The sequence below is a fragment of the Micromys minutus genome (genome assembly GCF_963924665.1).
Source record: "Micromys minutus genome assembly, chromosome: X".
Lineage (NCBI taxonomy): Eukaryota > Metazoa > Chordata > Mammalia > Rodentia > Muridae > Micromys > Micromys minutus.
The window spans coordinates 73,265,554-73,289,994 of NC_137970.1; the positions used below are offsets into that span (position 1 = coordinate 73,265,554).

The following is a 24,441-nucleotide window of genomic DNA, read 5'->3' on the forward strand; positions in this document are numbered from 1 at the left end:
CGTGGACTCGTTCTCCCACGGAAGTGTGCTTTAGCGCACCGGAAGCCACCTCAGGGGGTGAGCCATGGCGGGTTTGCCTGTTAGAGACCCTGCGGTGGATCGTTCTCTGCGTTCTGTATTCGGTGAGAGGATTTCGGCGGTGCCTTCAGTCAGGGAGGGACGTCCCCTGAGGTCCCCAAGTGGAGCGGGTGTCGGGGCGGGCGTGCGGCTTCGCTGCTGTCCTTTGGCACCGCAGCCTGGCGTGCACTGCAGCCTGGCGTACTCGTGGGCAGACGAGATCCCCCGCCCCCGCCATCTCCCCCCCTCCGACTCCTAGGTATCCGAGGTTTTCCGCAGTGTGTGCTTCAGGGAGCTAGACTCTAGCGTTTGTCGTCTCTGCGTTTACCCCTTCATGATTCTCAGTTATTTTTTAGGAGAAAAGGTGCGTGGAAACAGAGCGTCCCTGTTCCGTGCTGCTTCTCCTAGCCCAAAATACAGATTTTATTCTGAAGCCATCGACCCCATATCCACTTCCCGCCCTCTCATAAACGTGTAATATGGCTTGCTTTTTACTTGTAACGTTTCATCCAACCATAGTGGTAGCGGCCACCTGGCATCTTGAGGTGGGTTGCGAATGAATGAATGAATGAATGAGTGGTTAAAGCTCAGGGAGATTTCAGAGAAGCGAGACTAAGCAATTCTTAGGGTTTAAATGGGTTATTTTTAAAATACGTGTATTGCTTTTAAAGCACGTTTGGGGGCAGTAGAATTGCTTCGAATTCAAGGCCAGCCCAGGCTACCTCATAAGACAGGCCAGAGCTACAGAACAGGGCTTTTCTCAAAACAAAAATAACAAGAAATAAGCACTATTTGAAAGAGGCACCACAAAACTGTCTCTTCGTTGTGAGAATCTTAAAAAGCACAGGATAATTTTTAAACATTCTCTGCTATATTCGTGGCTTTTCCTCCATAAGTGTACATGTACATAGAAATGAAGACATAATCCCTCGACTGCTGTGGGCTTTGAGTAAATATCAGTGCTTAAATATTTTATTTTCAGCAAAGTTGGGTAAAACCTTCTATTTGTCATATCAATATGAGAACTGTTTGAAAGACACCTTTTTAAATGTAGTATCTGGCTCATTTCCCTTGTTATATGATCTGAAAAGATAGAATGGGAGCAGGGATTTTGGAGAACACTGTTCAGTCAATTATTGCATATGTATTGATGCAGATAGAAAGCCTACTGTTTACTTGCTCACTCAAGAGCTCAGATACTGTTCCAGAATTGTAATATGTTGTCTCTTCCTTAGTGGGAAACATTCCTTATGAAGCTACTGAGGAGCAACTGAAGGACATCTTCTCTGAGGTTGGGCCTGTTGTTAGTTTCAGGTGAGATCCTCTTTCAAGAGTCTTCATCGTGAGGGTCTTAAAAAGCACAGATTTTGGGATAGGTGCACATGTTCTATAATTCATATCCAGTCTTGCCTGAAAGATTTCTTTCATTAATAGTGCTTCCAAAGCAAGAAAGCAGTTGGAGTTAGAAAGGTATTTTACTGTGGACTAAATTAGAACATGGCACTATTAGCAGGAAGCCTGTGTATGTATAGCATTTGTTCCTAATACTTAGTTTTGGTCTTCAGATTGGTATACGATAGGGAGACAGGAAAACCAAAGGGTTATGGCTTCTGCGAATACCAAGACCAAGAGACAGCACTTAGTGCCATGCGGAACTTGAATGGGCGCGAATTCAGTGGGAGAGCACTCCGAGTGGATAATGCTGCCAGTGAAAAGAACAAAGAGGAACTGAAGAGTGAGTATAAAGCCAAGCTATGTGCATTCCAAGCTAGTCAAGATAAGCAAATGGAAGACTTGCATTTTTGGTGATAGTTAGAAGGTCCTGAACTCATCAGCTGAATGAATAGCTTCTTAGGGCCTGACGTGCCTGCACGAGGGGTATCTGTTTAAGAAACTTAGCTTTAGTGACCTTTCGGTTCCTTAGGAGTTAATTTCCAGTTTAAGGAAAATCCAGGCCTGCCAAGCCATCAGTTACTTGTCTGTGTTGCCAGATCAGTAACTGGTGGGGGATACGAAAGGCCTTTCCACAAATTGTCTGTTGAAATTACCACCTTTGCCCATTTCAATGCTTTTCTTCTGAAGTGACTTATCAAAGAAGTAAATAATGGCATCACTGTTGTAGCTTTTCACTAAGAACAGAAGGTAAACCCTCACTTTCCTTCACAGAAAGGAGATTTTCGAGTAGCTTACATCTGAGCTCCAAAGAGTTTCAAGTTATTGGTTGGTGCTTACAGCAGCCTTAGAAAATGGATACTTGAAATGACTTGGGTTGTGATTTTACCATACTGACTTTCTTATCCTTTCTTCCTCATCAGGCCTTGGCACTGGTGCACCTGTCATAGAGTCGCCTTATGGAGAAAGCATCAGCCCTGAGGATGCCCCTGAATCCATTAGCAAAGCAGTTGCCAGTCTTCCACCAGAGCAGATGTTTGAGCTGATGAAACAAATGAAGGTGGGAAGAGGCATTAGATTATAAGCAGAAACATCGGATTTTCAAAGACTTAGTGAATATAATTCCCTGAGCTTAAATAGTTGGTTCTGTAGATACCATTTCTTCCACATTTTGTACATGGGGGTATTTTTATACATAAGTGGATCTGCCCAAACCAGGTGTTTCTGTGTCTTCTGTAGATGTTAAATTACAGCATTTTCTCTAAGTGATATTACTACAGTATTATAAATACCTCTTTTTCTTCTTCCTCTTTTTCCTGCCTGCTGTGGCCAAAATTGTACATTCAGTGTCAAAATCAGTGCTAAATCACTAGCATGGTGTCATGTGCCTGTAGTCCCACCACTTGGGATGCTGAGGCAGAAGGGTTACAGTAAACTAAAAACCAGAATGGGAAACATGAGACACTGTCTCCAAAAGAAAATCAGTAGTAATTCAGAGGGAATGAGATTCTTAGCATGGAATCTAAAGGTGAATTTTCTTATCTTCTCAGCTCTGTGTCCAGAATAGTCCCCAGGAAGCACGAAACATGTTGCTTCAGAATCCACAGCTGGCTTATGCTTTGCTGCAAGCACAGGTAGTGATGAGAATTGTGGATCCTGAGATTGCCCTGGTGAGTGCTTCTGGTTCTTGTATAGAGCTAGCAGGGTTATCTTTTGGCTAGGAGCTGCCTGATTTGCTTGTTAAACATACAGCTCATAGATATATCTTTTCCCTTTTTAGAAAATTCTGCATCGCCAGACAAATATCCCAACGCTGATTTCAGGCAACCCTCAGCAAGTCCATGTTGCCGGGCCTGGCTCAGGACCCAATGTTTCAATGAACCAGCAGAATCCTCAGGCTCCTCAGGCTCAGTCTTTGGTAGGGTTTTATTCCACATTTTTATCTGTCTTAAAATGTTATTTTCTTTCCAGGAAACTATTGAAACAGCAGGAATCAGAGATGGTAATTAAATTTTTAGGCATAAAAGCAATTTCCAGATTGCAAATCACATGCCATCTGAAAGAATGTAGATTCACTTCCAAGATAATAAAACAAAAAGATCCTTCCTATAAACCCTTTTCTAATAAGTTAGTTTTCGTGGGTGTATTTATTTACCACTGTGGTTATCACTTTAATATCTTACATGTAATCTCATTTAGTCCTTATAGCAGCAAAATGAGGGGAGCACTCCTACTGTCTCCATTCTCAGCCGTAACAGGAAAAAGCATGTTCAAAAGCATGATTGTAATGCTGCAGACCTAAAGATTTGATACATCTAAAGGTGACATGTGCTGAAGGTACTTCTAAGAACAAGAATACTTGGTTATACTCAGAGATGCCCATTGCTGTGTAATAATAGCAAATATTGGAAACATGGGAAATGCTCATTAATGAAAAGTGAACAAAATTTGGTCTACCTATTCAATGGAAAACAGTTAAGTAAACTACGTGTATTATTAGGAATGACTTTTAGAAACCTAACGCCATACAGCATTAAGGTAAGCTAGAATATGTGACATAAACAGAGATAACTTATAACACTGTGCAGAAAGTAAAACTACAGAAAGATTTTCCATATGGATGTGGCTATCAGCATAAAACTGATAAGTGAACCTATCAAACTGTTAAGTGAAATGCAAAAATAGTACAGTATATAATGATAAATACGTTTTAAAGATGTGTTTTATTTTATGTGTATCTGTTGCATGCGTCACACTGTGGGATAGCAGTATGAGGAGGCCAGAAGAGGATGTCAGATTTTCTGAAACTGGAGTTACAAACTATTTTGTGTTTCCATGTGGGTGCTGGGAACTGAACCCAAGCCCTGTGTAAGAGAAGCAAGTGTTTTTCTAAACATTGAGCCATCTCTCCAGCTCAAATATAAACACTGTAAACGTGTAAGAATTCTGAATAGTCATTTAAGAAGTAGAACAAAATATATGGTGTAACTGAAGAAAACCACACAGATTGTGTTTATATCTGTATTTTTCAGAAGCAAAAAGCCTGTAAATTTGTAAAAATCTAACACAGGAAAACCTGTCAAAATGAATAGTGGACACAAACAGCTTACAGAACTGAAAAGAAAGCATCTAACCTCAAAATTAAATAAACAGATATAAGCTAAAATAAGCCACCATTTTTTACCTATCAGATGGACAGAAATAAATAATGTGGATTAATCCAATGAATAGTATAGGGCAAGGATTAGTAAACATTTTCTAAAAAATTCAGATAGTAAATGGATTTGGCTTTATAAGCTATATGATCTCTGTAACATGAGGTAATATGTAAAATGTGATTATAAACTAGTAAGACCTTACTTATAAAGCCACTGATAGAAACAGGCATGGTGGTACATACTTATAATCTCAGCACTTGGAAAGTAAAGGTAGGCAGATCAGAATTCAGGGTCATCCTTGGCTACCTAGCAAAATTGAAACCAGTCTAGGCTATTTGAGACACTACCTCAAAAAAAAAAAAAAACAAACAAACAAACAGAAAGGCTAGGGCCTACAAAATGGTTCAGAAAGTAAAGGTGCTTGCTATCAAGCTTGAAAATCTGAGTTCAATTTTTTGGGACTCATTATGGAAGGAGAGAAATCTATTACTGCAAATTGTCCCCAAGTGTGCCATTAGTATACAAACACACTGGATGGATGAATGGGTGGCTAGCAGCAAGATGGCTCAGTAGGTAAAGGTACTTGTTGCCATGCCTAACAATCTGAGTTCTATCTCCAGGAGCCACTTAGTGAGAAAAGGGAACTAATACATGTCCTCTGATCTATGACTTCCACACATGCAAACACAAGAAACTTGGAGGAAAGCTTATAGGTAGGGTCTCACTATATAGCTGTGACTATCCTGGAATTTATAGATCAGTCAGTTCTTTGAATTCAGGTATCCACCTGTCTGCCCCCTGAGTGCTGGAATTAAAGGCATGTGTCACTATGCTTAGCTTGAAAAGTAATTAACTGGCTATGAGTTTAGCCAATTTGGTAGTTCATGCATTTAATCCTAGCACTTGAGGGACAGGGACAGCTGGATTTCTGAGTTTGAGGCCAACCCATTCTATGTAGAGTTCTAGTTCTGTGTAGTTCTAGGGCTACATAGAAAGACTTTGTCTCAGAAAATTAACAACAAAAAGAAGATAATTTAGTCAATGAGTAATAGTTATCAGCTCCTGTCCTAAATAAGTATTTTATAGAAATGGAAAATTAACTAAGACTGAAACTGTCTAAAAGCAGAATCATAGGCTCTGAATCTAGTCTAATCTCATAACCTGTATAAACCACTCCTTGTACAATTTCCCCTTTTCTCTTTTAGTTTTGATTACAGTGAACACATAATCTGTCTTTGAAAAATAGTCATATGACTTTTATTGCAGTGTTTGATTGTCATAAGCCTCTAAATGAACCTTGGAGGAAAATAGTGATGCATACAGACAAGTTAAAAGCGAAGGTTTCAAACATCCACTGGCCATCTTGAAATGTGTCTCTGTAGAAAACAAGGTGCTAATACATTTCACTCTCCTCCTCTCCCCTTCCCACTCCCAGGGATGAGTTTAGTCATGAACATGTGAACCAGTCACGATACCTTTAGATTCATGTTGGTTTGCAGCTACTATGTCACACTGTACACAGATGACAGATGTGCAGAAAAAGTAGGGTCCTACTGAACTCAGACTCTAAACTTTGTTTTTGCTGTTTATGCATTTGATTTTTTGGAACTGTTTTGATTCTTTACAGTTTTTTACATTCTAAAGACATGCATAGTTCTCTAGGAAATGCCCCATGAAAAAAATTGCATTCACTTTCTCTCAGGCAAGTCAATATATCATTAAAAAGTTCACCACCGCCCCCAACAAAGTTATGCCCAAGGACAGAAGTTACTAAAACTTGAACAAATGAAAATGTTTTTTTCATCTTAAGAATGTAGCCTGCCAGCAAGTCTTTTTGAAGTCTCTGTCCCTTTTGTGTCCTGGTTATAAAACTTTTTTTTCAGGTTTTCTTTTTTTCTCTCTCACCATTTATTTGGTTTATATCCCACCTGCAGCCTCCCTTTCTTCCCAGCCCCCTCCCACCCCCCCCCACATACACACAGCCTCTTTCCCGCTCCCTTTCTCTGAGAAGGGGGAATCCCACTTAGGTACCAACCCACCCTGGCACATCAAGTTACTCTAAGGTATTTCTAACTTATTGTTATGCACCAATTAGTGGTGTCAAGCATTGGCTATTTGCTGCCTTGCCACATCAACAAGAATTGCTTATCCGTCTTTCTTCATTTTGCATTTGCTCTATCTTAACTGTACTCACACAACCAGGCTCAGGATACTATAATTTGCTTCTGTGGAATTCAGAATATGTGATAAAATTAATGTTAAAGAAGATATGTATAAAAAGGATGTTTGGCAGACTATTTCAGCTACCAATATTAAGAGAAACTTGAGGCCATAGACATGCTCATACTTGTTTATCTCTTGGTCAGGGTGGAATGCATGTCAATGGTGCACCTCCAATGATGCAAGCTTCAATGCCAGGTGGAGTTCCAGCCCCAGTGCAGATGGCAGCGGCTGTAGCAGGACCTGGCCCTGGTTCCTTAGCCCCTGGAGGTAACTTGCAGTTAGTCTTTGCTGTTTTGTTAACTTTGCTGAGGTTTTATAGTAGTAACTGCTGAAGTGTAGCCAATTATTTAACAATAGGATCTTAGTATTAAATAAATGCATAGCTATAACATGTATCCTAGGCTGAGGAATCTAGATGATTTCTTCTTTTATATTGTTTTTAAGACAAGATCTTGCTCTGTAGCTGGGACTGGCCTCAAACATGCAATCCTCATATTTGGGGTATCCAAATACTGGAATTAGAGGCATATGCCACCAATTTTAGCTGAATAAGCTCTTAAGCTCACACACTTGGATGTCATAAGAGTGGCAAACTGCCATAGACATTCCTAAATATCTGTTCTCTGTTTCTGTACTCATATTGTCATAAAATACTAACATACAAGTTATTGGTCAGTACCTTCTCTGGACATGTTGAATGACTTTGTCCTCGTGAGTACAAAACAGCTGTGTATGCACGAATTCAAGCTGAATATGCAGGTATTCAAGAACTAATGGGATCACAAGTTCCACTGTTTAGAAAAAGCTTTATATCTTTGGCTGCAGAATACATTCCCCTACTCCAAATAACCATGGAACCCTTAAAAAGAAGACCACATGCTTAGCTATAAGTTAAGTTTAACAAAATTTGAGACAGTGGGAATTTTTACAGATCATGTTGTCTATATTTTATACCAATAAATTTAGAAATAAAAAATTAAAAGATGAGTGGGAAGAACTCTTGCCTTGAAAAATTAAGGAGCATAGTATAGCTATTTAAAGAAGAAATAAAATTATAAATAATGTAAATTAAAACAAAAGTAATGGGTCTGGATAGATGGCTCAGTGGTTAAGAGCACTCACAGGTCCTGAGTTCAATTCCCAGAAACACATGGTGGCTCACAACCATCTGTAATAGGATCTGATGCCCTCTTCTGGTGTGTCTGAAAGACACATTTATATTTCATACAAACAAGTATGAGAAATAGTAAAGATAGTGCCTAAAGGAAAGCTGAATATTCTTAAATACCCATGTAACTAAAAAAGGAATTCCATACTAGTTCTAGTTAATTAGAAATATAATAAACCACAAGACACGTAAAAGAGTAAATTAATGCATATGGGGGTGTAGCTCAGTGTTAAAAGCATTTGTTTACAATGTGCAAAAAGCCCCATATTCAGTTCCTAGCACCAAACACAAAAACAATTGTTATCAAAACAGTGTTATCCCCCAAAAGAACCAAAAGGAAAAGTTGAGCATACCATAAAATTTAAAGAACTTTCAAGAAATGTTTTGGAGTTTATAGTATTTATATTTGTGAATTCATTAAAATTTAATGGGAATTTTTTAGCTGTCCTTCAGAGCTCTTTGAAAATTGGTAAGAAGAGTGAAAACAACCTATAGAAAAGTGCAGGAAGAAACTATTTTAAGAGCTTCGTAGAAAAGCAAAGCCAGATGGCCAACACAACAGCCTCATTTATAGTAACAATAAGGTGCCACTTACACCCCTCAGTGCCAAGTTTCAAAGAAGAAGATGACAATATTTGTAAAGAAATCTGTACTTACATATCACTGGTAGAAATGGGAAGGTTTTCAGCCTTTTAAGAAAGAAGAATAACATGAAAAGATTTATACATTCTGACCACCAGTTCCACCACTTGGGATTTAGTCTGTACAAATAGAAGAGGGGTTATGTAACAATTTTTTTATGTGGGAAATTGTTCTCATAATGCCTTCTGCTGCTGGTTCCTCAGATCCTAAGCCTTTGTATTGTGTTGGTGAGTGGTCTGTATTTAGTGGAACAGAACATTATAGGTGGAAGAAACTTTGAAATCATTTAGCAGTTGTTTTCAGATTCAGTCTGTGTTAGAATCACCTGAAGGGCCTATAAAATGCAGGTTGACAGTCCCTGCTGCTAAACAAGTTTGAGGTTCAGAACCTGCAAATTTTCAGGTTTTGCAAATTTTTTTTGTTATTGATACTGATACAGCTTGTCTATCTGTGAACCACTTTCTAAGGATTACTATTTGGACTACTACTTGTTCATTTTACAGATAAGGAAGATAGGCATATAGACTTTTATTGAGTCACTTGCTCAGAATCACAGGTATAAAATAGCAAGAGCTGGGGTAGCATCCAGTTCTTTGGGCATTTACTATAACTTTTAGTGCTTACCATGTTCAATGAATAGGGACAATGTGATATGTACTTTTATTTTAAGGATGTATTAGTGAACTACAAACAAATCTGCTTGCCTTTTGTCCCCATGTAGCAGCATATCTAGTTCCTTTGAGAAAAAGAGAATTATTGCTATGTGGAGGGGACCAGACAAGGATTTGTGGTGTGTGATTATACTTTATATAGTAGTCATCATACATCATCTGGTTAGTGTAGACCGTAAGTTCTCAACTCTCTTAAGTCCAGCATCCCCCTTTTGTAACAGGTATTTTGCGGTGGCTTTACTTTCCTGAAATGTAGTGCACATATGATACAACTTTAGTAACATGACTTTAAAAATTAGTATAATGCCCTAATTATAAAATACATGAAAAGTAAAAGAAAATTAACTTATTAAAAATTAATATATAAATGTCCAGGAATGGTTAGAAAACAAAATATAATAGGTGTTTACACCTGTTCTGTGAATGTAAAAACTAAAACTGTACATAGTTACAGTGATGTTTGTTTTGGGAATTCAAACACCACAAGGACTATTGATGTGGTTTTCCTAAATAGTGAAAAATCATACTGAAATTCTTAAAACAAATTGCAGTTTCCGTAGTTTACTCAGTAATTACATTTTTGGAAAAGTCAGTGACTATATATTAAAATAGTGCATATAACTTCAGTGTTTACAAATAAGACAGACTCAGACTTTAGGTTGAAGTGAAAACAGACAGCTTTTCCTTTGTATGAATGTTCCGTAAGACATTTGAAAGTTTTATTAGATACAAGATCGGCCTTGATTTTGTGGAATTGCATCATACTTTGTAGGATACCTAGTATCTCTGATACCACTTCATTCAGTGTCATCTATGCCCCCAAGGGCTTTGTTATAACTAAATAATATACCCATTCATTTACAAAATATTCTATAAGTGAATCTGCCTCCCACAAGAGGAGGCTTGTAGGTAAGAGGTGTTGTTTTCTTGTATTAAAAGGTATTAGATGGTTTTCTGCCACAATTCTTGTAATTGTGATGAAATATTCCTTCTGAACTCACATATCACTGGAGTGTGACATGTACTGACAAACAAACTTTATCTTCTGCTCATTGCATTGTTGAATGGTAGTCCTCACCTTCCATCAGAGCTTTCTCCTTTTGGGGAAGAGATGACATTTGTAAACTCAGACACTGTTGTTGTTTTTGTTCTAGAGGCCAATTTTTTGTTTTTTCTCTGCACTTTATTTTCCAGGAGTCATGCAAGCCCAAGTTGGAATGCAAGGAGCCGGACCAGTGCCCATGGAACGAGGACAAGGTAAATATTAATATAGACTAGACATGGAAATGTTTCATATCTGCACTGTCTAATGTGTCAGCCACTAATCACCAGTGGCAATTTAAAGATTAAGATAATTAAAATTAAGTTCAGATTAATCATAAAAGCCTAATACTCTCATTTTCTGGGCACAGTGATTATATTCCAGGTGCTCAGTAGCCACAAGTGCTAATGAAGATCACACTGGACACTGCAGATGTAGAATGTTTCTTTATTCACTAAACTTCTATTGCTCTAGACTTTCCATTGGAGATCCAGCACCTACCTCTACAAGAGTTGGTGATAAGGCAAATGCATACTTTGTTTCTTGATAGTCTAGCAGTTCCACAGGCGTGGTCTCACTCAATCTGTGAATAGGTATTTACTGTGTAAGAAATTTAAATAATGAGCATTTAGTATATGATTAGGTCTGTAGATGCCAAGATGTAAATCCCATAGTAAACTTGGAGGAAACCTGAGGTCTATGAATCATAGAGTATCCTGTGCTGTGGTTCAAAAAACAAAAACCACTGTATATAACAGCAGCAGCCCTTCCGGAAACTTTTATGTTCTTTCCTCGTGTTATTGTAGTTTGAAGTAGAAAGTACATTAGTTCACTTAAAAAAATGAAAGATGATGGAAGAAAAGGAAACTGAGTGTGTACTGTATATACTCAGTCACTTCCGTTTTCATAAACAACCCTTTGAGTTAGATGGCAGTGCCTTAGTTTTACAGGTAAAGAGATGGAAGCACAGGAGTTTTAAGTTTCTCAATAGGATGAGGTAAGTACATACTCATGTCTGAGTATTGTGGTCTGAATCTGGTACTCTTTTCTGACTTAAAGATTGAAGTCTCCAGATCCAAAATCCGTCTGCCTTCTTCCTATTATTCTACTGCCACTGTTAATTTCAGAATTAATTTTCAAAATAATCTTGTTATTCATTTGGTGCCTGTGTTGGGAACTGATTGCTTTGGATGGTCTAAGGGGCTTAATATTTTTCTTCTCGGCTGATTCCCTGTAATAGAAACCCATTTCAAAAGCGCATAATAAGATACAGGCCCATGATTGGTACACAAGGATTGGTGATTGAAATGACAAGTCTAAACACATAAACAGATGAATGACAAGAAGACAAACTTGTAACTGTAACATACATCTTCTCTTCCCTCGAAAGTATCTCATGCTTCTGTGCTGCTGCGTACCCCATCTCATTACTGTCAGTACATGGTGTATCTACCTCAGGATCTTTGCAGTAGTGAGAAGGGCTTGGCCTTCCATTAATCTCTTCCTCTTCTCAGGCCATCGGTCTTATCAGTGAACCCTTCAACTGTTTAACACATACTTCTATGAGAGAGCTTTCTCCCTACTTTAGTTTAGTCCCATCTTTCTGGTAAGAATTAGCAACAGGAATTGGCTCACATTTTGAAATTATTTCAAGGACCTTTTGAGGCAAAGACAAAGTGAGATGAATTTTAAAAAAATATTTCCTTCAGTACTCAGCAGATGAAACAAGGATGTTTTCATTTGTGATCACATTTGTTTTCCTTTGCCTGGAGTCCTTGTTGGGTTTGCATGTTTATAATGGTGACAGATGTTTGAGACACAACTTCTTTCTTTCCCATCTCCTTTAATATTGATCATACCTTATCAACTCATTAATTCTTGCCATGTTTCCTGTAACTGTATACTGGCTGTAGTAGACGATTTCTCTCAGAGTGATAAATACTCTCTTTCCTCATCTAAAGGTCATCTGCATTGTCCCATCTGATACTTTTGATAAAAAATTTTAGACTTTAAAATATGACAGAGTTAGTATTGTCCCGCTTCTGTTATGGCTGTCTGTGATAAATTTCACATGTCCCATTCTGTGTAATTTGTTTTGTGTTTTGCTTTTGAAAACATTTTTCTCTGTTTTCTTCTTTTTAAAATAATGGTGCAAGAAGAGATTAGGCAAAATTCTGTAGTAACAAAAAGACGAGTTCAAGATTGCTAGTTAGGCTTGCCCAAATAAAGCAGCCCATAGGTTTCACTTAAAAAGATCTGCTCTTCTAGTGGTCCTGACTTCAATTCTCAGCAACCACATAGTGGCTCACAACCATCTTTAAAGGGATCTGATGCCCTCTTCTGGCCTGTAGGTGTGCGTGCACAGAGAAACCTATATTTTAAAAATATATAAATAAAATTTTTAAAAAGGTTTTACAAAGAAAGATGTCTAGTCAAATTGGAGCTGCTTTGGATAAGAGAACGTCTATTATAGTTTATGGGGTTTTGTAGTCTAGGGCAAACTAATTAACTCTTGGCTTCTTACTGACATGTAAATGTCTAGTCTGCGTGCGTGTGTGTGTCTGTGTGTGTGTGTGTGTGTGTGTTCAAGCTATTTTAAGTATCTGCTGTTTCTCCTTTTGAACTTACTGCTCACCTAGGAACCTTACAGCACTCGCCCGTGGGACCTGCTGGGCCTGCATCAATTGAGCGAGTTCAAGGTACCCATTGTATCTGCGGGTTTCCTTTTGCTTGTGGTGTTCAGGGTGGGACGTTGAGGGGAAAAGAGCTGCTTGGCAGTGATCCTCACGTTCAGAACCCCAAAAGGGAAATGTTTTGGGTTTTTTTGGGGATTTTTTGCTTTTTTGTTGTTATTTTTTGTGTTTTTTTTCCTCTTGAGGCCACAAGCCTAAGATCGACCTCTTCACACAGGGCAGAGAACATGGATGATATGGGCATCTGTCCGAGGCTCTACTCCCTCCCTACTGGTGTCAGGAGGCTTGGATGGAATTGCAGTCTGTAAGGAGACAGCAGGTTCTTGCAGAGCCATGACAGTGTTCATATGCCAAGACCCTACCTCTCTTTTGTGACTCCGGTCCTTAAACTAAAATTGGTTAGAAAGAAAACCAGGAGCATAATTTTCTTCAGGTCACAGTGCTAGTTCTTGGCAGGTGCTCCCCAGTTTGCTCTTAATATATAATTCCATCCATACCTCTGACATGGCACAGATTCTGCCTACACCCTGCTTCTGTTCTTGAGCTGCAAGAGGACTCTGCTGTGGTGAGGTTTTCACCCACTCTAAGGTGTTTGAATTACATTGTCAGTGGTATAGAGTCATTTCTTATTTTCTTATGTGTCTTTCACAGCAGTAACTCCCCATTTGTTTCCCTGTCAGTGCCAATGCAAGACCCCAGAGCAGCTATGCAGCGGGGAGCCTTGCCTGCAAACGTCCCAACTCCTCGTGGTCTTTTAGGTGATGCTCCCAATGATCCACGGGGAGGTACTTTAATGACCGTAACTGGAGATGTAGAACCTAGGTAAGTACTGATATAGAAGGAAACAGCTTGGAAAGTTGGTAACTTTAAACCAGCCATGACTACTATATATTCAGAAATTGAAAATTCAAGTAATATATATCTAAACAAGGAAAAGTTGGGGTAATGGTACTATTTATAACAGTAGTTGTTGATGTTGATAAGGATCATGCCTCTGGCTCTTCTCTGTGTACATAACACAGATCATCTCATTAAATCTGCCTTAGGCTGGGGGTGTAACACCAGTGGTAGAATATTTGTCTGATATGCCCAAGACTCTAAGTTCAATCCGCAGCCCCATAAAATTAGAAATGGTATTATTAATCCTGTTTTACAGGTTAAGAAACTAAGGCATATAGAAGGTAAGTCAGTGACCCAGATCAAACAGCTAATAAATAAGACCTGTATTTCAATATCAAGTCTGAATCCAGAACCTGCATTGATTGCTAAGCACTATACTGTATATTCATTATACATATAACTATCCATGAATTCTTTCCTAACATTGAATGCCCTGGTCAAATAAATTCTAGAATGTACAAATTTACATTCTATAGCTTTCCTTTTATCTTAGTTTCTTGTTGCTATTTATTTATTGATGTTTATATCAGTTCTCTCTGTTTCAGATGTTTGCTTACTGATCTAGCTGAAATTTCAATGTTGGTACATTCTACTTTAAAATATAACACTTTTCTCCATCTCCAGAGCTTACCTGGGACCGCCGCCACCACCTCATCAAGGCCCACCCATGCATCATGTTCCTGGCCATGAAGGTCGTGGACCGCCCCCACATGACATGAGGGGAGGACCCTTAGCTGAACCCAGACCGTTAATGGCGGAGCCAAGAGGACCCATGCTGGATCAGAGGGGACCACCCTTGGATGCCAGAGGTAAGGGAAAACTCCCTTACAATGCCAAATGATAGCTGTGGGTTGATGAACTACTTGGGTCTCTTTGGCTCCTATATGGGACAGAATTCTTAACAAGAATCTTTCCGATTTACCTATAAATCTGATAAGCCAGAAAAAGACAGTCTTATAGATAAAGGAAAATGTGACTAGATGTTAGTAGCTAGAAACAGGTTTTCTTATAACTTTCTAGGCGGACGAGATCCTCGAGGATTAGATGCTCGGGGGATGGAAGCTAGAGCCATGGAAGCAAGAGGACTAGATGCCAGAGGACTGGAAGCCCGTGCCATGGAAGCCCGTGCCATGGAGGCCCGTGCCATGGAAGCCCGTGCCATGGAGGCTCGTGCCATGGAGGCCCGTGCCATGGAGGCCAGAGGCATGGATACCAGAGGACCAGTACCTGGACCTAGAGGACCTATGCCTAGCGGAATCCAAGGTCCCAATCCAATGAACATGGGGGCAGTGGTTCCCCAGGGATCCAGACAGGTAATGCTTATAGCATATACATAAAATTTCAATGTATTCAAGAATGGGTTACTAGCCTGATTTTATTTTATTTTGTAAGTGATTTGATTTTGTATCCCTAGTGCAGAGTAATTCCTGATTGTACATTTTCAGGTTTTTCTGAATGAAATAACCACTAGAACTGCAAAACCTGCAGGTTCAAGTCAAAAGACAATAAAAACAGGCCTCAGTGGCACTCCCCACTGCCCTGGTTCCCTACAAAAATATACTGTGCAGATCTCAGACCATTTGAAAAGCTTCTTCCAGATGATTTCTGAGTTACAGCATTTGAGGAGCTGAATATTGAATGTTTACATTATAATTCATAACAGCAAAATTATAGTTATGTAGTCGTAATAAAAATTTATGGTTGGGTCCCCACAACATGAGGAAATATATTAAAGGGTCACAGCATTAGGAAGATTGAGAACCACACTGAATTAGATCATCTCAGGGAGACAGAAACCTATGTGGATTTATTGTTATCAAAGCATCTAAATGAACAATGATATAGAAAAGGCCCTCTGCATATGATTCTGAAGCTGCAGTCTGTCTCTTCTCTGTCTCCATCACTTGGTTTGCTCCAACTGTGCCTATGGAGTGTTTTGTAGAAATCACTTCCTCTTTTATCATCTCCAGTTGATTGTGAGGACATGGGATATATGTATCTTCGCAAGTTTCTATATGTTGATGCCTTCATCTTTTCATTTCTTCATTCTTATTTTCATGTGTTTCTGTTTCTTCCATTGTATTGGGGTGGGGAGAGAAAAATGAGAAGAGAGAAAAATATCAAAGCAAGAGTACAACATGTCTGGCATTGTTTTATAGGTTTGGAAGCAAAGGTCAGAAAGTCAGGTGATAAAGCCCAGTTCACTTAACTAAAAAAAAAAAAAAAAAAAAAAAGACAGAGCAAGGAATACAGCTTTCTTCTATTATACAGCTCTCTTATTTAATTTGCATGTTATGTATGTATATAGATGTTTGCCTGATCCTTTTTAATTTGAGATAAAATATGATTTTTTTGGTATATGTAGAATAAAATGTATTTTCTGTTATATTTCAAGTTTTGCTTTTTAAAAAAATGTTTGTGGGCTTTGATTTTTGTTGTACCCTCTATGGTCAGTAGCTTCAAAATACACATTTTTTATACATCCTTTCTGTACATCCTTCTTGAGCATCTACTGAATACCAAGTAGAATACTAGGGATATAACAATGTAAATAGCAAGGTCTCAACATACTGGCTGAGGTAATAGACACCAAGTAGCCATACACTCTACTTACGTGATACTGCACAGCATTTTATGGGAAACCACATCAAAAATGATGGCTGATGTCTTGTTCATTTTTCTCTGCTAGTGCTTGAATGTATTACTTTTTAATGCTAGGGTTTTGGTTTGATTTTATGATGCTAAGATTCAAACCTAGATATTCACAGATGCTGAATAATCTACAACTGAGCTCTAACCCCAGCCCAATATAGTTTGTATTAAAAGTATATAAAACCAATTAAATACAAGGTATTGAAAATAACCTAATACTGATAGTTTTTACATTTTTAAAAATATATTCACTTATGAGTAAATATATAAACACATATTGATCGGTTGACACAAATCTCTGGACTAAGTATTAATATTGATGGAATAGTGGTATTTCAATGCTCTCTATTAAAATGTACCACTGTTCATGTACCCAGTGTCTTTGGAAAGAGCTGATGCCTGTATTTTCAGGTGTTTTAGTTACTGTTCTGTTGCATGAATAGATACCATGACAAGGACAACTCTTATAAAACATTTAATTGAAGGCATGTTTTAGAAGAACAGTTTCAGAAGTCAGTCTATTATCATCATGGCAGCAGACATAGCAGGCATGATGCTAGAGAGGTAGTAGAACTACATCTTGATCCATAGGCAGAGAAGGAAATATTGGGCTTGACACAGGCTTTTGAAAGCTCAAAGTCTACCACCAGTGACACACTTCCTCCAACAAGCCCAACTTCCTAATCCAGAATAGTACCATTCCCTGGAGACTAAGCATTCAAATTTATGAGTCTATAGGGGCCATTCTTATTCACACCATCACATTCCACTCCCTGGCCTCCATGGTCTTTTAGCTATATCACAATACAAAAATGCAGTCAATCCAACTTTAAAAGTCCTCATAGTCTACAATAGTCTCAACACTGCTCAAAAGTTCAAAGTCTCAGAATTCTGAGGCTCAAGGCATTCTCTTAACTATAAACCCTGTAAAATAAAAAAGCTGATCACACACTTCCAACATAAAATGACATAGAATATACATTACCATTCCAAAAAGGAGGAAAAGGAACCTAGCAAAGAAATACTAGACCAAAGCAAGACCTAAAACCAGCAGGGCAAACTCTAAACTGCAGCTCCATGTCTGATTTCAAAGCACTCCAGATCTCCAACTTCTTTCAGCTCTGTTGACTAAAACACATTTCTTTCTTTTGGGCTGGATCTATTCCCTGTTAGCAGCTCTTCTTGGCAGATATCCTACAACTTTGGCATCTCCAACATCTTGGGGTCTCCCTTGAAATCCAGTCTTCACCTTCACATTTTCATGCAGTGGACTCTGTGCCTCCATACGAGGACACCCTTGACATATGCCTGGCCTGAGCAGCCTTCCTTGGCTTTGAAGGGGTATTATACGATCTCTTTTTTCAATCACTGACTCTAAGCCAGAGCCACTTGTGGCAGAAGCTGCCAAGTTCAGCTGCCTGGTGAAGCTGGAATTAGGCCCCCTTGTTCACTGACATTTGCATCAGCTTTCTTCTTGATGGTTTCCTTTACTGCTTAAACTTTTCTTTAATTCCCTTTCACAAGTTGAAGCTTAGCTAGGCAGGATCTTATCCTGAACCTACCAGTCCATTTATTCCATTTAGCATCAGGCTTTTCTTTAAACTTTATGTCTTCTTGAGCACTGGACTTACCTCCATTATACTTCCTGATGCTATTTTTGCTTTCAAACTGTACATTTTCTTACTTGCTCAGTTTATTCCTTTTCATTATATATCTACATGTCCCTCCATCAATATTTGGAAGTCTCAAAATCTCTGTCAAGGCCATTCATCCAAAACTGTTCAATTTAGCCCGAGGCACATTTTTAAGACTTCAAAACCTGCTATATAGTCTTTGCAAAAATCTGGACCACTTACTAATATTCTTCCCCTCTGAAACATTTTGTGCTGACCCCTACAATTCTAACCACCCTCAGTACTACTGTCTTCCATGTTCCTATTAGCCCTGTTCCCATTAAGTCCTGCGTAATGGATCCAACCACTTTTCTAGTCCAGAGTCTTCCATACTCCTGTAAGCGTGGTCAGACCTGTCACAGCAATATCCCAGTCTCTGGTACCATCTTCTGTCTTAGTCACTATTCTGTTGCAATGAAGAGACATCATGACCACAGCAACTCTTGGAAAACATTTAATAGAGGGCTTTAATTTCAGGGGTTTTGTCCATTATTGTGGCAGCAGGCATGGTGCTGTAGAAACAGATGAGAGCTACATCCTGATCCACAGGCACAAAGGGGGCCTGGGCTTGGCATAAGTTTTTGAAGCCTCAAAACTCACCTTCAGTGACACACCTACATGTAATCCTGGTAACCAAGAATTCAACTATCTAAACCTATGGAGGCCATTCTTATTCAAACCACCACATCAGTTGAAAAAAACAATTCTACAAGTAGTTGTTTGAACTATTTTAGTGGAAAGAGGACATATTATGCTTCCTATTTTCTTAAGTAAAATAAAAACAATTTAAATCATCTTTGATTATTCACACTCATCATGAAAATAGATTCGTTATTGTTTATGTTATTATATGTCATAGTATTCTCCTGTGGGTATGTGCCCCTTTTGCTGATGGATTGTCACCTAGTTCTTCACAGTGTGACCACATCTATTTCTAATATGTGTTTTTCTCTATTCCTTCTATACTTTCCTGCTTGTAATCTCAGGAAGTGGGTAACAAACTTTTTTAAAATTTTTCTTTGCAAAAAATATCTGCACTCTGGGTAAGACCCTGAGTGTGATCATCATGTTAAGTATAGAGCCTGTGTAACAGTTATAACAGATGAACACAGGCATTTCTTTGAGTTTTGGTTTCTTCCAAAGAGTTGGACTACTCACTACCTATCTTAAATACCAATAAATATGCTATGGTTGGATTGTATTTTTTTACTCAAGTAATATTTCTTCTGCATTAAGCATGAAGCAGTTGTTATATGCTTTCTATAGGAAGTGCCAAAGGGGGGGGGGCTGGAGAGATGGCTCGGTAGTTAAGAGCACCCACTGTTTTACAAAGCCTGGGATTGGTTCTCAGCACCCATGTAGGGGATCATAACCATCTATAGCTCCAGTTCCAGAGGATCCAGCACCCTTGTCTGACCTACATGGATACTAGGCATGCATGTGGTACACAGACATACATGCTGTCAAAAAGAATCCTCATAAAAATGAATTTTTTTTAAAAAAAATTATACCACTATTGTGTGTCCTGAGCACTTAAAATGATATTCAGGGATTTGGGGTTTTGTTTGTTTGTTTAAGGAACCTCTAAAAAGCAAATGTTGGCCTAATAACATCTTTTCCCCAGAGACCTTCCTATCTCCTTTCTGCCTATCTGACACTGATTATCTCTGTTTTATGGGGTAGAATGTTTCTGAGAATAGCTATCATTGTATGATTGAACTAGAGGTAGGCCATGGTCTTGTGAATGTAGCTTCACTAGCAGAGCAGTGTATATTTGTTTAAAATCTGTTAGCTTTACTTTTGTTTTCTCTGAGCATTAATTTCACAGATTTACAGTATTCCTGGTTTTCCCTGTGCTTATTGGTCTAAGTTTTGTTAATTTGATGCCCCTTTCCTGTACTGTGTATTATTTGTTAATGATGCTGGGCCTGTTGTAAACAAGTATGTGTATGCTAATGGATCTATGGCTAAACACTGCCTTCTGCTGGTCTTTAAATCATTCCCTTTTTACACTTATTTGTGTCAAGATTGTTAATTGTATTGAGACTCCATGGATGTCAGGAATTCTGTATGCTCCTTGCTTTCTTTGTACGCATAGGTCCCAGTCATGCAGGGAGCAGGCATGCAAGGTGGAAGCCAGCCTGGTGGCTTTAGTCCTGGACAGAGCCAAGTCACACCCCAGGACCATGAGAAGGTAAGCAACACTATCTGACTGCCTCCCTGAACACAAATCTAGTCTTTTTGATCTTTTCACAGTTACCATGAAGATCCTGGGTCTTCAAAATTCCTTTGGAGGTGATGTTTACTCTAACTTGTAACTCTCTAATGAATTTGGCTGAGCATTTTGGGGACCTGCTCCTAAAGTTTTTAATTGAATATAACTGGAAACTTATTTTACATTTCAGACTCATCTAAAAATTGCAGTTTTTCTGTGTAAGCCAAACTGACCTGGAAATCCAAGCTCCTTTCTGCCCCCTCCCCTGCCATTTCTACCCAATCCTACAGAAACAGTAGCAGATTGACCACAAGTATATCTTTCTGTTGCTATACTTGAATGTTGTTGGCAGCTTGTGTGTGGTGGAAAGGCTTAAAGTTGTGAAAGAGGGAAACTCAAAACAGGACTCAAAAGTTAAGAGTTTTCCCAAGGCTTACAAATACCATCTTAATCTGCAGGAACTTTGAGTTCCTGAGGTGTCTGTTTGCATCATCTAATTTTAGCTGTTTTCATTTATTCTTGTGCTCTTCACTGTGCTTTTCTTACCAGATTTTCTCTTTCTTTTGGCCTGCAGTTTGTTTTGTTTGTGATAGAGTATGAAATATCCTCCCATTTCTTATTTTGCTTCACATCCCATGACAGTAGCCTTTTGGACAGGAGCTGGTGATGTTTTTGTTTTATTTGGTTTTCTGACTTGTCCTTGAAACTTACAACTTTTCCGTCCTCTGCACAGGCCGCTTTGATTATGCAGGTCCTTCAACTCACTGCAGACCAGATTGCCATGCTGCCTCCTGAGCAAAGACAGAGTATCCTAATCTTAAAGGAACAGATACAGAAATCCACTGGGGCACCTTGAAAGGTGAGCTGATTGAATGGCACCTGGGCAGGGCTAGGTCCTTCTGTATTTGAAGTGTATAACTTCAACCTTTAACAACCTTTTAACCCTCAGTCTTCATTCAGCTCTCTCTACCATTCAGTAGTCAGTACCTCTAGGGATAGGTTAAGCCTGTAGATAGGTTCAGTTGTTGAATTACTTATAATCTTTTTCAGCCTTTTGTAATAGTGAAACTAATATGTTGATTTCCTAAAGTTAATAAAACACAGGAATGTAGAAAGGTAAAGGTAGGGTCAGCAGGATGGCTTAGCAGGTAAAAGTACCAAAGCTCTTGCCAGTTCTGATTAACTGAGTTTGATCCACAGAAGTCACGTGCTAGAAAAGAGAACCGACTGTTCTCAGTCTGTCCTCTGACTCTGCACACACGGTTACTCATGTGCACCCAAATATAATAATAAATGTAAGTGAAGGAAAAGAAAGAAGGAAGAAAGAGAGGTTGGTAAATGTGAAAGGCCCTGCTTCATAGAGATCAAACCTGGGATCCATGCATGCGAGGCATATATTATACCAGCTAAGCTATATCTCAGCCCTTGTAATGAACATTTTGATGGTTCATTATTACAAGGTATTTAAAGTAGTAGATGTCCCTGTCACCATCAGTTTCTTTATATCATAAAGATGACTGTGCACTACCATTATTTTTCTTGTGTTCAGTCGGGTAAGAAGGATCCAAGTGCACTTGCCTGTGACCAAACTAGCTGTATAAATATGGCTTTTTAAAAAGTATTTTCCAACATCTTTATATTTCACAAACAATTCTGTTCTCTGAAAGCAATTTAAAATGTATATTGTCCGTTGTAATGTCTTTTTCAGACCTTTTACCTTTTACTCACATGTTATATAATTCCTGTGCACATGTTATCAGGTAACACCAAACTCATTTTTGATAATTAGCAGTCCTACTAACTATACTGTAGTTCATATTTGTAGTACCTTTAAAGCTTCCAAACTGAAAATATGCATCATATTTTACTGAGATTTTGAATGTCTGAACTATAATTGCGTCATAGATGGTCAACTAACTAGACATTTAGTATATCCTATTTTATTTTTTCCCCAATATATCCCAAACATTCTATTTTCTTTATTAAAAATATGGATTATAATATTCATAGGAATTTACTTTTTAAAATTTATGTCAAAGAAGACATTTTTGCAGTATGAGCAAATAACTGGTTTTAGAATGTTCTTCATTGGATACTCTCAATTATCTCTCATTTGCCTTGTACTGACCTTGTGGCTGGATTTTACTTTTTTAATTTTTATTTCATTTTAACCTTTTGAAATGATCATAATTTCATAAGGCATTTGAAAAGTAATACAAAGGGCCTCGTGTGCCTCCTCACAGTGATAACATCTTACACTTTCGTAGTACAGGGCCAGGCAGTTATCCTTGGTATGTCACTGTAAGCTAGACTACAGACTATTCAGTTTTGACAACTGTGGGGGGGTAATTTATACCATTGAATGTGAAAACGCAACTGTGACTTTTATGTAAGCAAACTCTCTACTGGCATTTATGAACACTGTGGCTAAAGCAGTAACTTTTTATCCTAAACTTAGATTTGATCTCTTTCTATCATCCCAGAGAGGCTTATTCATCACTATTAAAGATAAGTAGTACTTGGACTAGAGAGATAGCTCAGTTCCTAAAGTGCTTGAACCCAATGTACACACTTGATGAGTACTTGAGCATTCAAATTCAAACCCAAGAACCAACATGGAAAGTTGGGTGTGGTGGCACACTCTGGTAATCTCAGAGGGGAAGGTGGAGATAGGAAGATTTTTGGGGCTTGCTGACCAGCCCACCTAACCTAATCAGTAAGCCCTAGACCTCAGTGAGACAGCGAGTCTCAAAAAATCAGGTGGATAATCTTCCTAAGAATTGTCACTTGAGGTTGACTTCAACCTCTGGCTCCTGCCCTTATATAAACATATACACATATGAGAAAGGTAGTTTTGAAGTAGGGGAAGTTGAACTATCTATTGTGTATTTGTCAATTTATGTTGTCACAACTTTAGAAAGTTATGGTATACCACTGTTGTTCCATGGGTAGAGATCAGAAATGCTTCTGAAATACCTTTAATGATGCACAGGATATCTCTCTCTTACACTCCTTCTTACAAGAGAGCACATTTGGTTGAATATGTCCATATAACGCTAAGGTTGAGAAACCCTGCCGCAGAGGACGAAGGGGAGACATGACAAGAGTAAGACAATGGCTATTTGATAGTCAGCACATCCTCCCTTCCCTCAGTCCATTTCTGTTCTGTGAGAGTGGCTGTTTGCTCCTTATGTTCAGGAAGAGAAGTCCACTTATAATAGCTTTCTCCAAAATCTGTCTTACAGGTTCTCAAAAATACCTGGCAACAAATCTGGAAATGTAATTCCATTACGTTGTTGAAAATTTGAAAACATAGTGGCTTCTGCATCCTAACCTCCCTGGATGACGCAAACTGGTAGCAGGTGGAGGACTCGCATCACCATTTCTCCAAAGGAAAACCGTTCATTCTGTTGTCGTAGTTTGTATATTTTCTGTGACATTAAATAAACTTTGAACACAAATTTAACGTACTACAAATTGATATACATAATCCTTTTGCTTTTAAGAAGCTAACACCAAGGATAAAAGCTTAGCTGTGGTTTCTAAGCTTACTGCAGCGTCATTCTTTAAACTTACATTGCCATAGCTCTATTCTTACTTTAGCATAAACATTTTTTCTTCTTAATGATACTTGAGAATTTCCCAGAAACAATGTTTTCAGGAACTTTGGTTTTTGTTGAATTTGCTTTGCCCCTTAAACTTTCTAGAGTCTCAGAGTTTTCTGGGAGAAAAAGAAGCATGTGGTTAGAACTCAAAATGATCTGAAGGCCAACAAGCGAAGAGCAGACCACAGCAGAGTGTTTGGTTTAAGAGATGCCAATTATCAAAATGTGTCGTTTGCTCAGTAGCCGGTCTGAACATACATGAGACAAAGATTGCTTTGGCACTGGTTTGAGTGTGTAACAACCTAAGAGACTGCTGTAAAGTTCTTCTATCTTGGTAGTCAACTTTACAA

General features: G+C 38.6%; 1 protein-coding gene across 2 annotated transcripts; it reads left to right on the plus strand.

Annotated features, from left to right (window-relative positions):
• The first annotated feature begins 63 nt into the window (after positions 1–63).
• Positions 64–23,881, plus strand: CSTF2 (cleavage stimulation factor subunit 2). Of its 2 annotated transcripts, XM_080911057.1 has the most exons (15): positions 64–122; positions 1,293–1,371; positions 1,623–1,792; positions 2,373–2,509; positions 3,000–3,119; positions 3,230–3,367; positions 6,974–7,097; positions 10,506–10,568; positions 12,993–13,052; positions 13,727–13,868; positions 14,571–14,755; positions 14,967–15,259; positions 20,370–20,465; positions 21,220–21,345; positions 23,732–23,881. In XM_080911057.1, the coding sequence occupies exons 1-14, from the start codon at positions 65–67 to the stop codon at positions 21,340–21,342; spliced, it is 1,788 nt and encodes a 595-aa protein (XP_080767183.1). In that variant the 5' UTR covers position 64; the 3' UTR covers positions 21,343–21,345; positions 23,732–23,881. The 2 variants fall into 2 exon arrangements, with proteins under 2 accessions (XP_080767183.1, XP_080767184.1); XM_080911058.1 differs by lacking the exon at positions 12,993–13,052.
• The last annotated feature ends 560 nt before the right edge of the window (positions 23,882–24,441 follow it).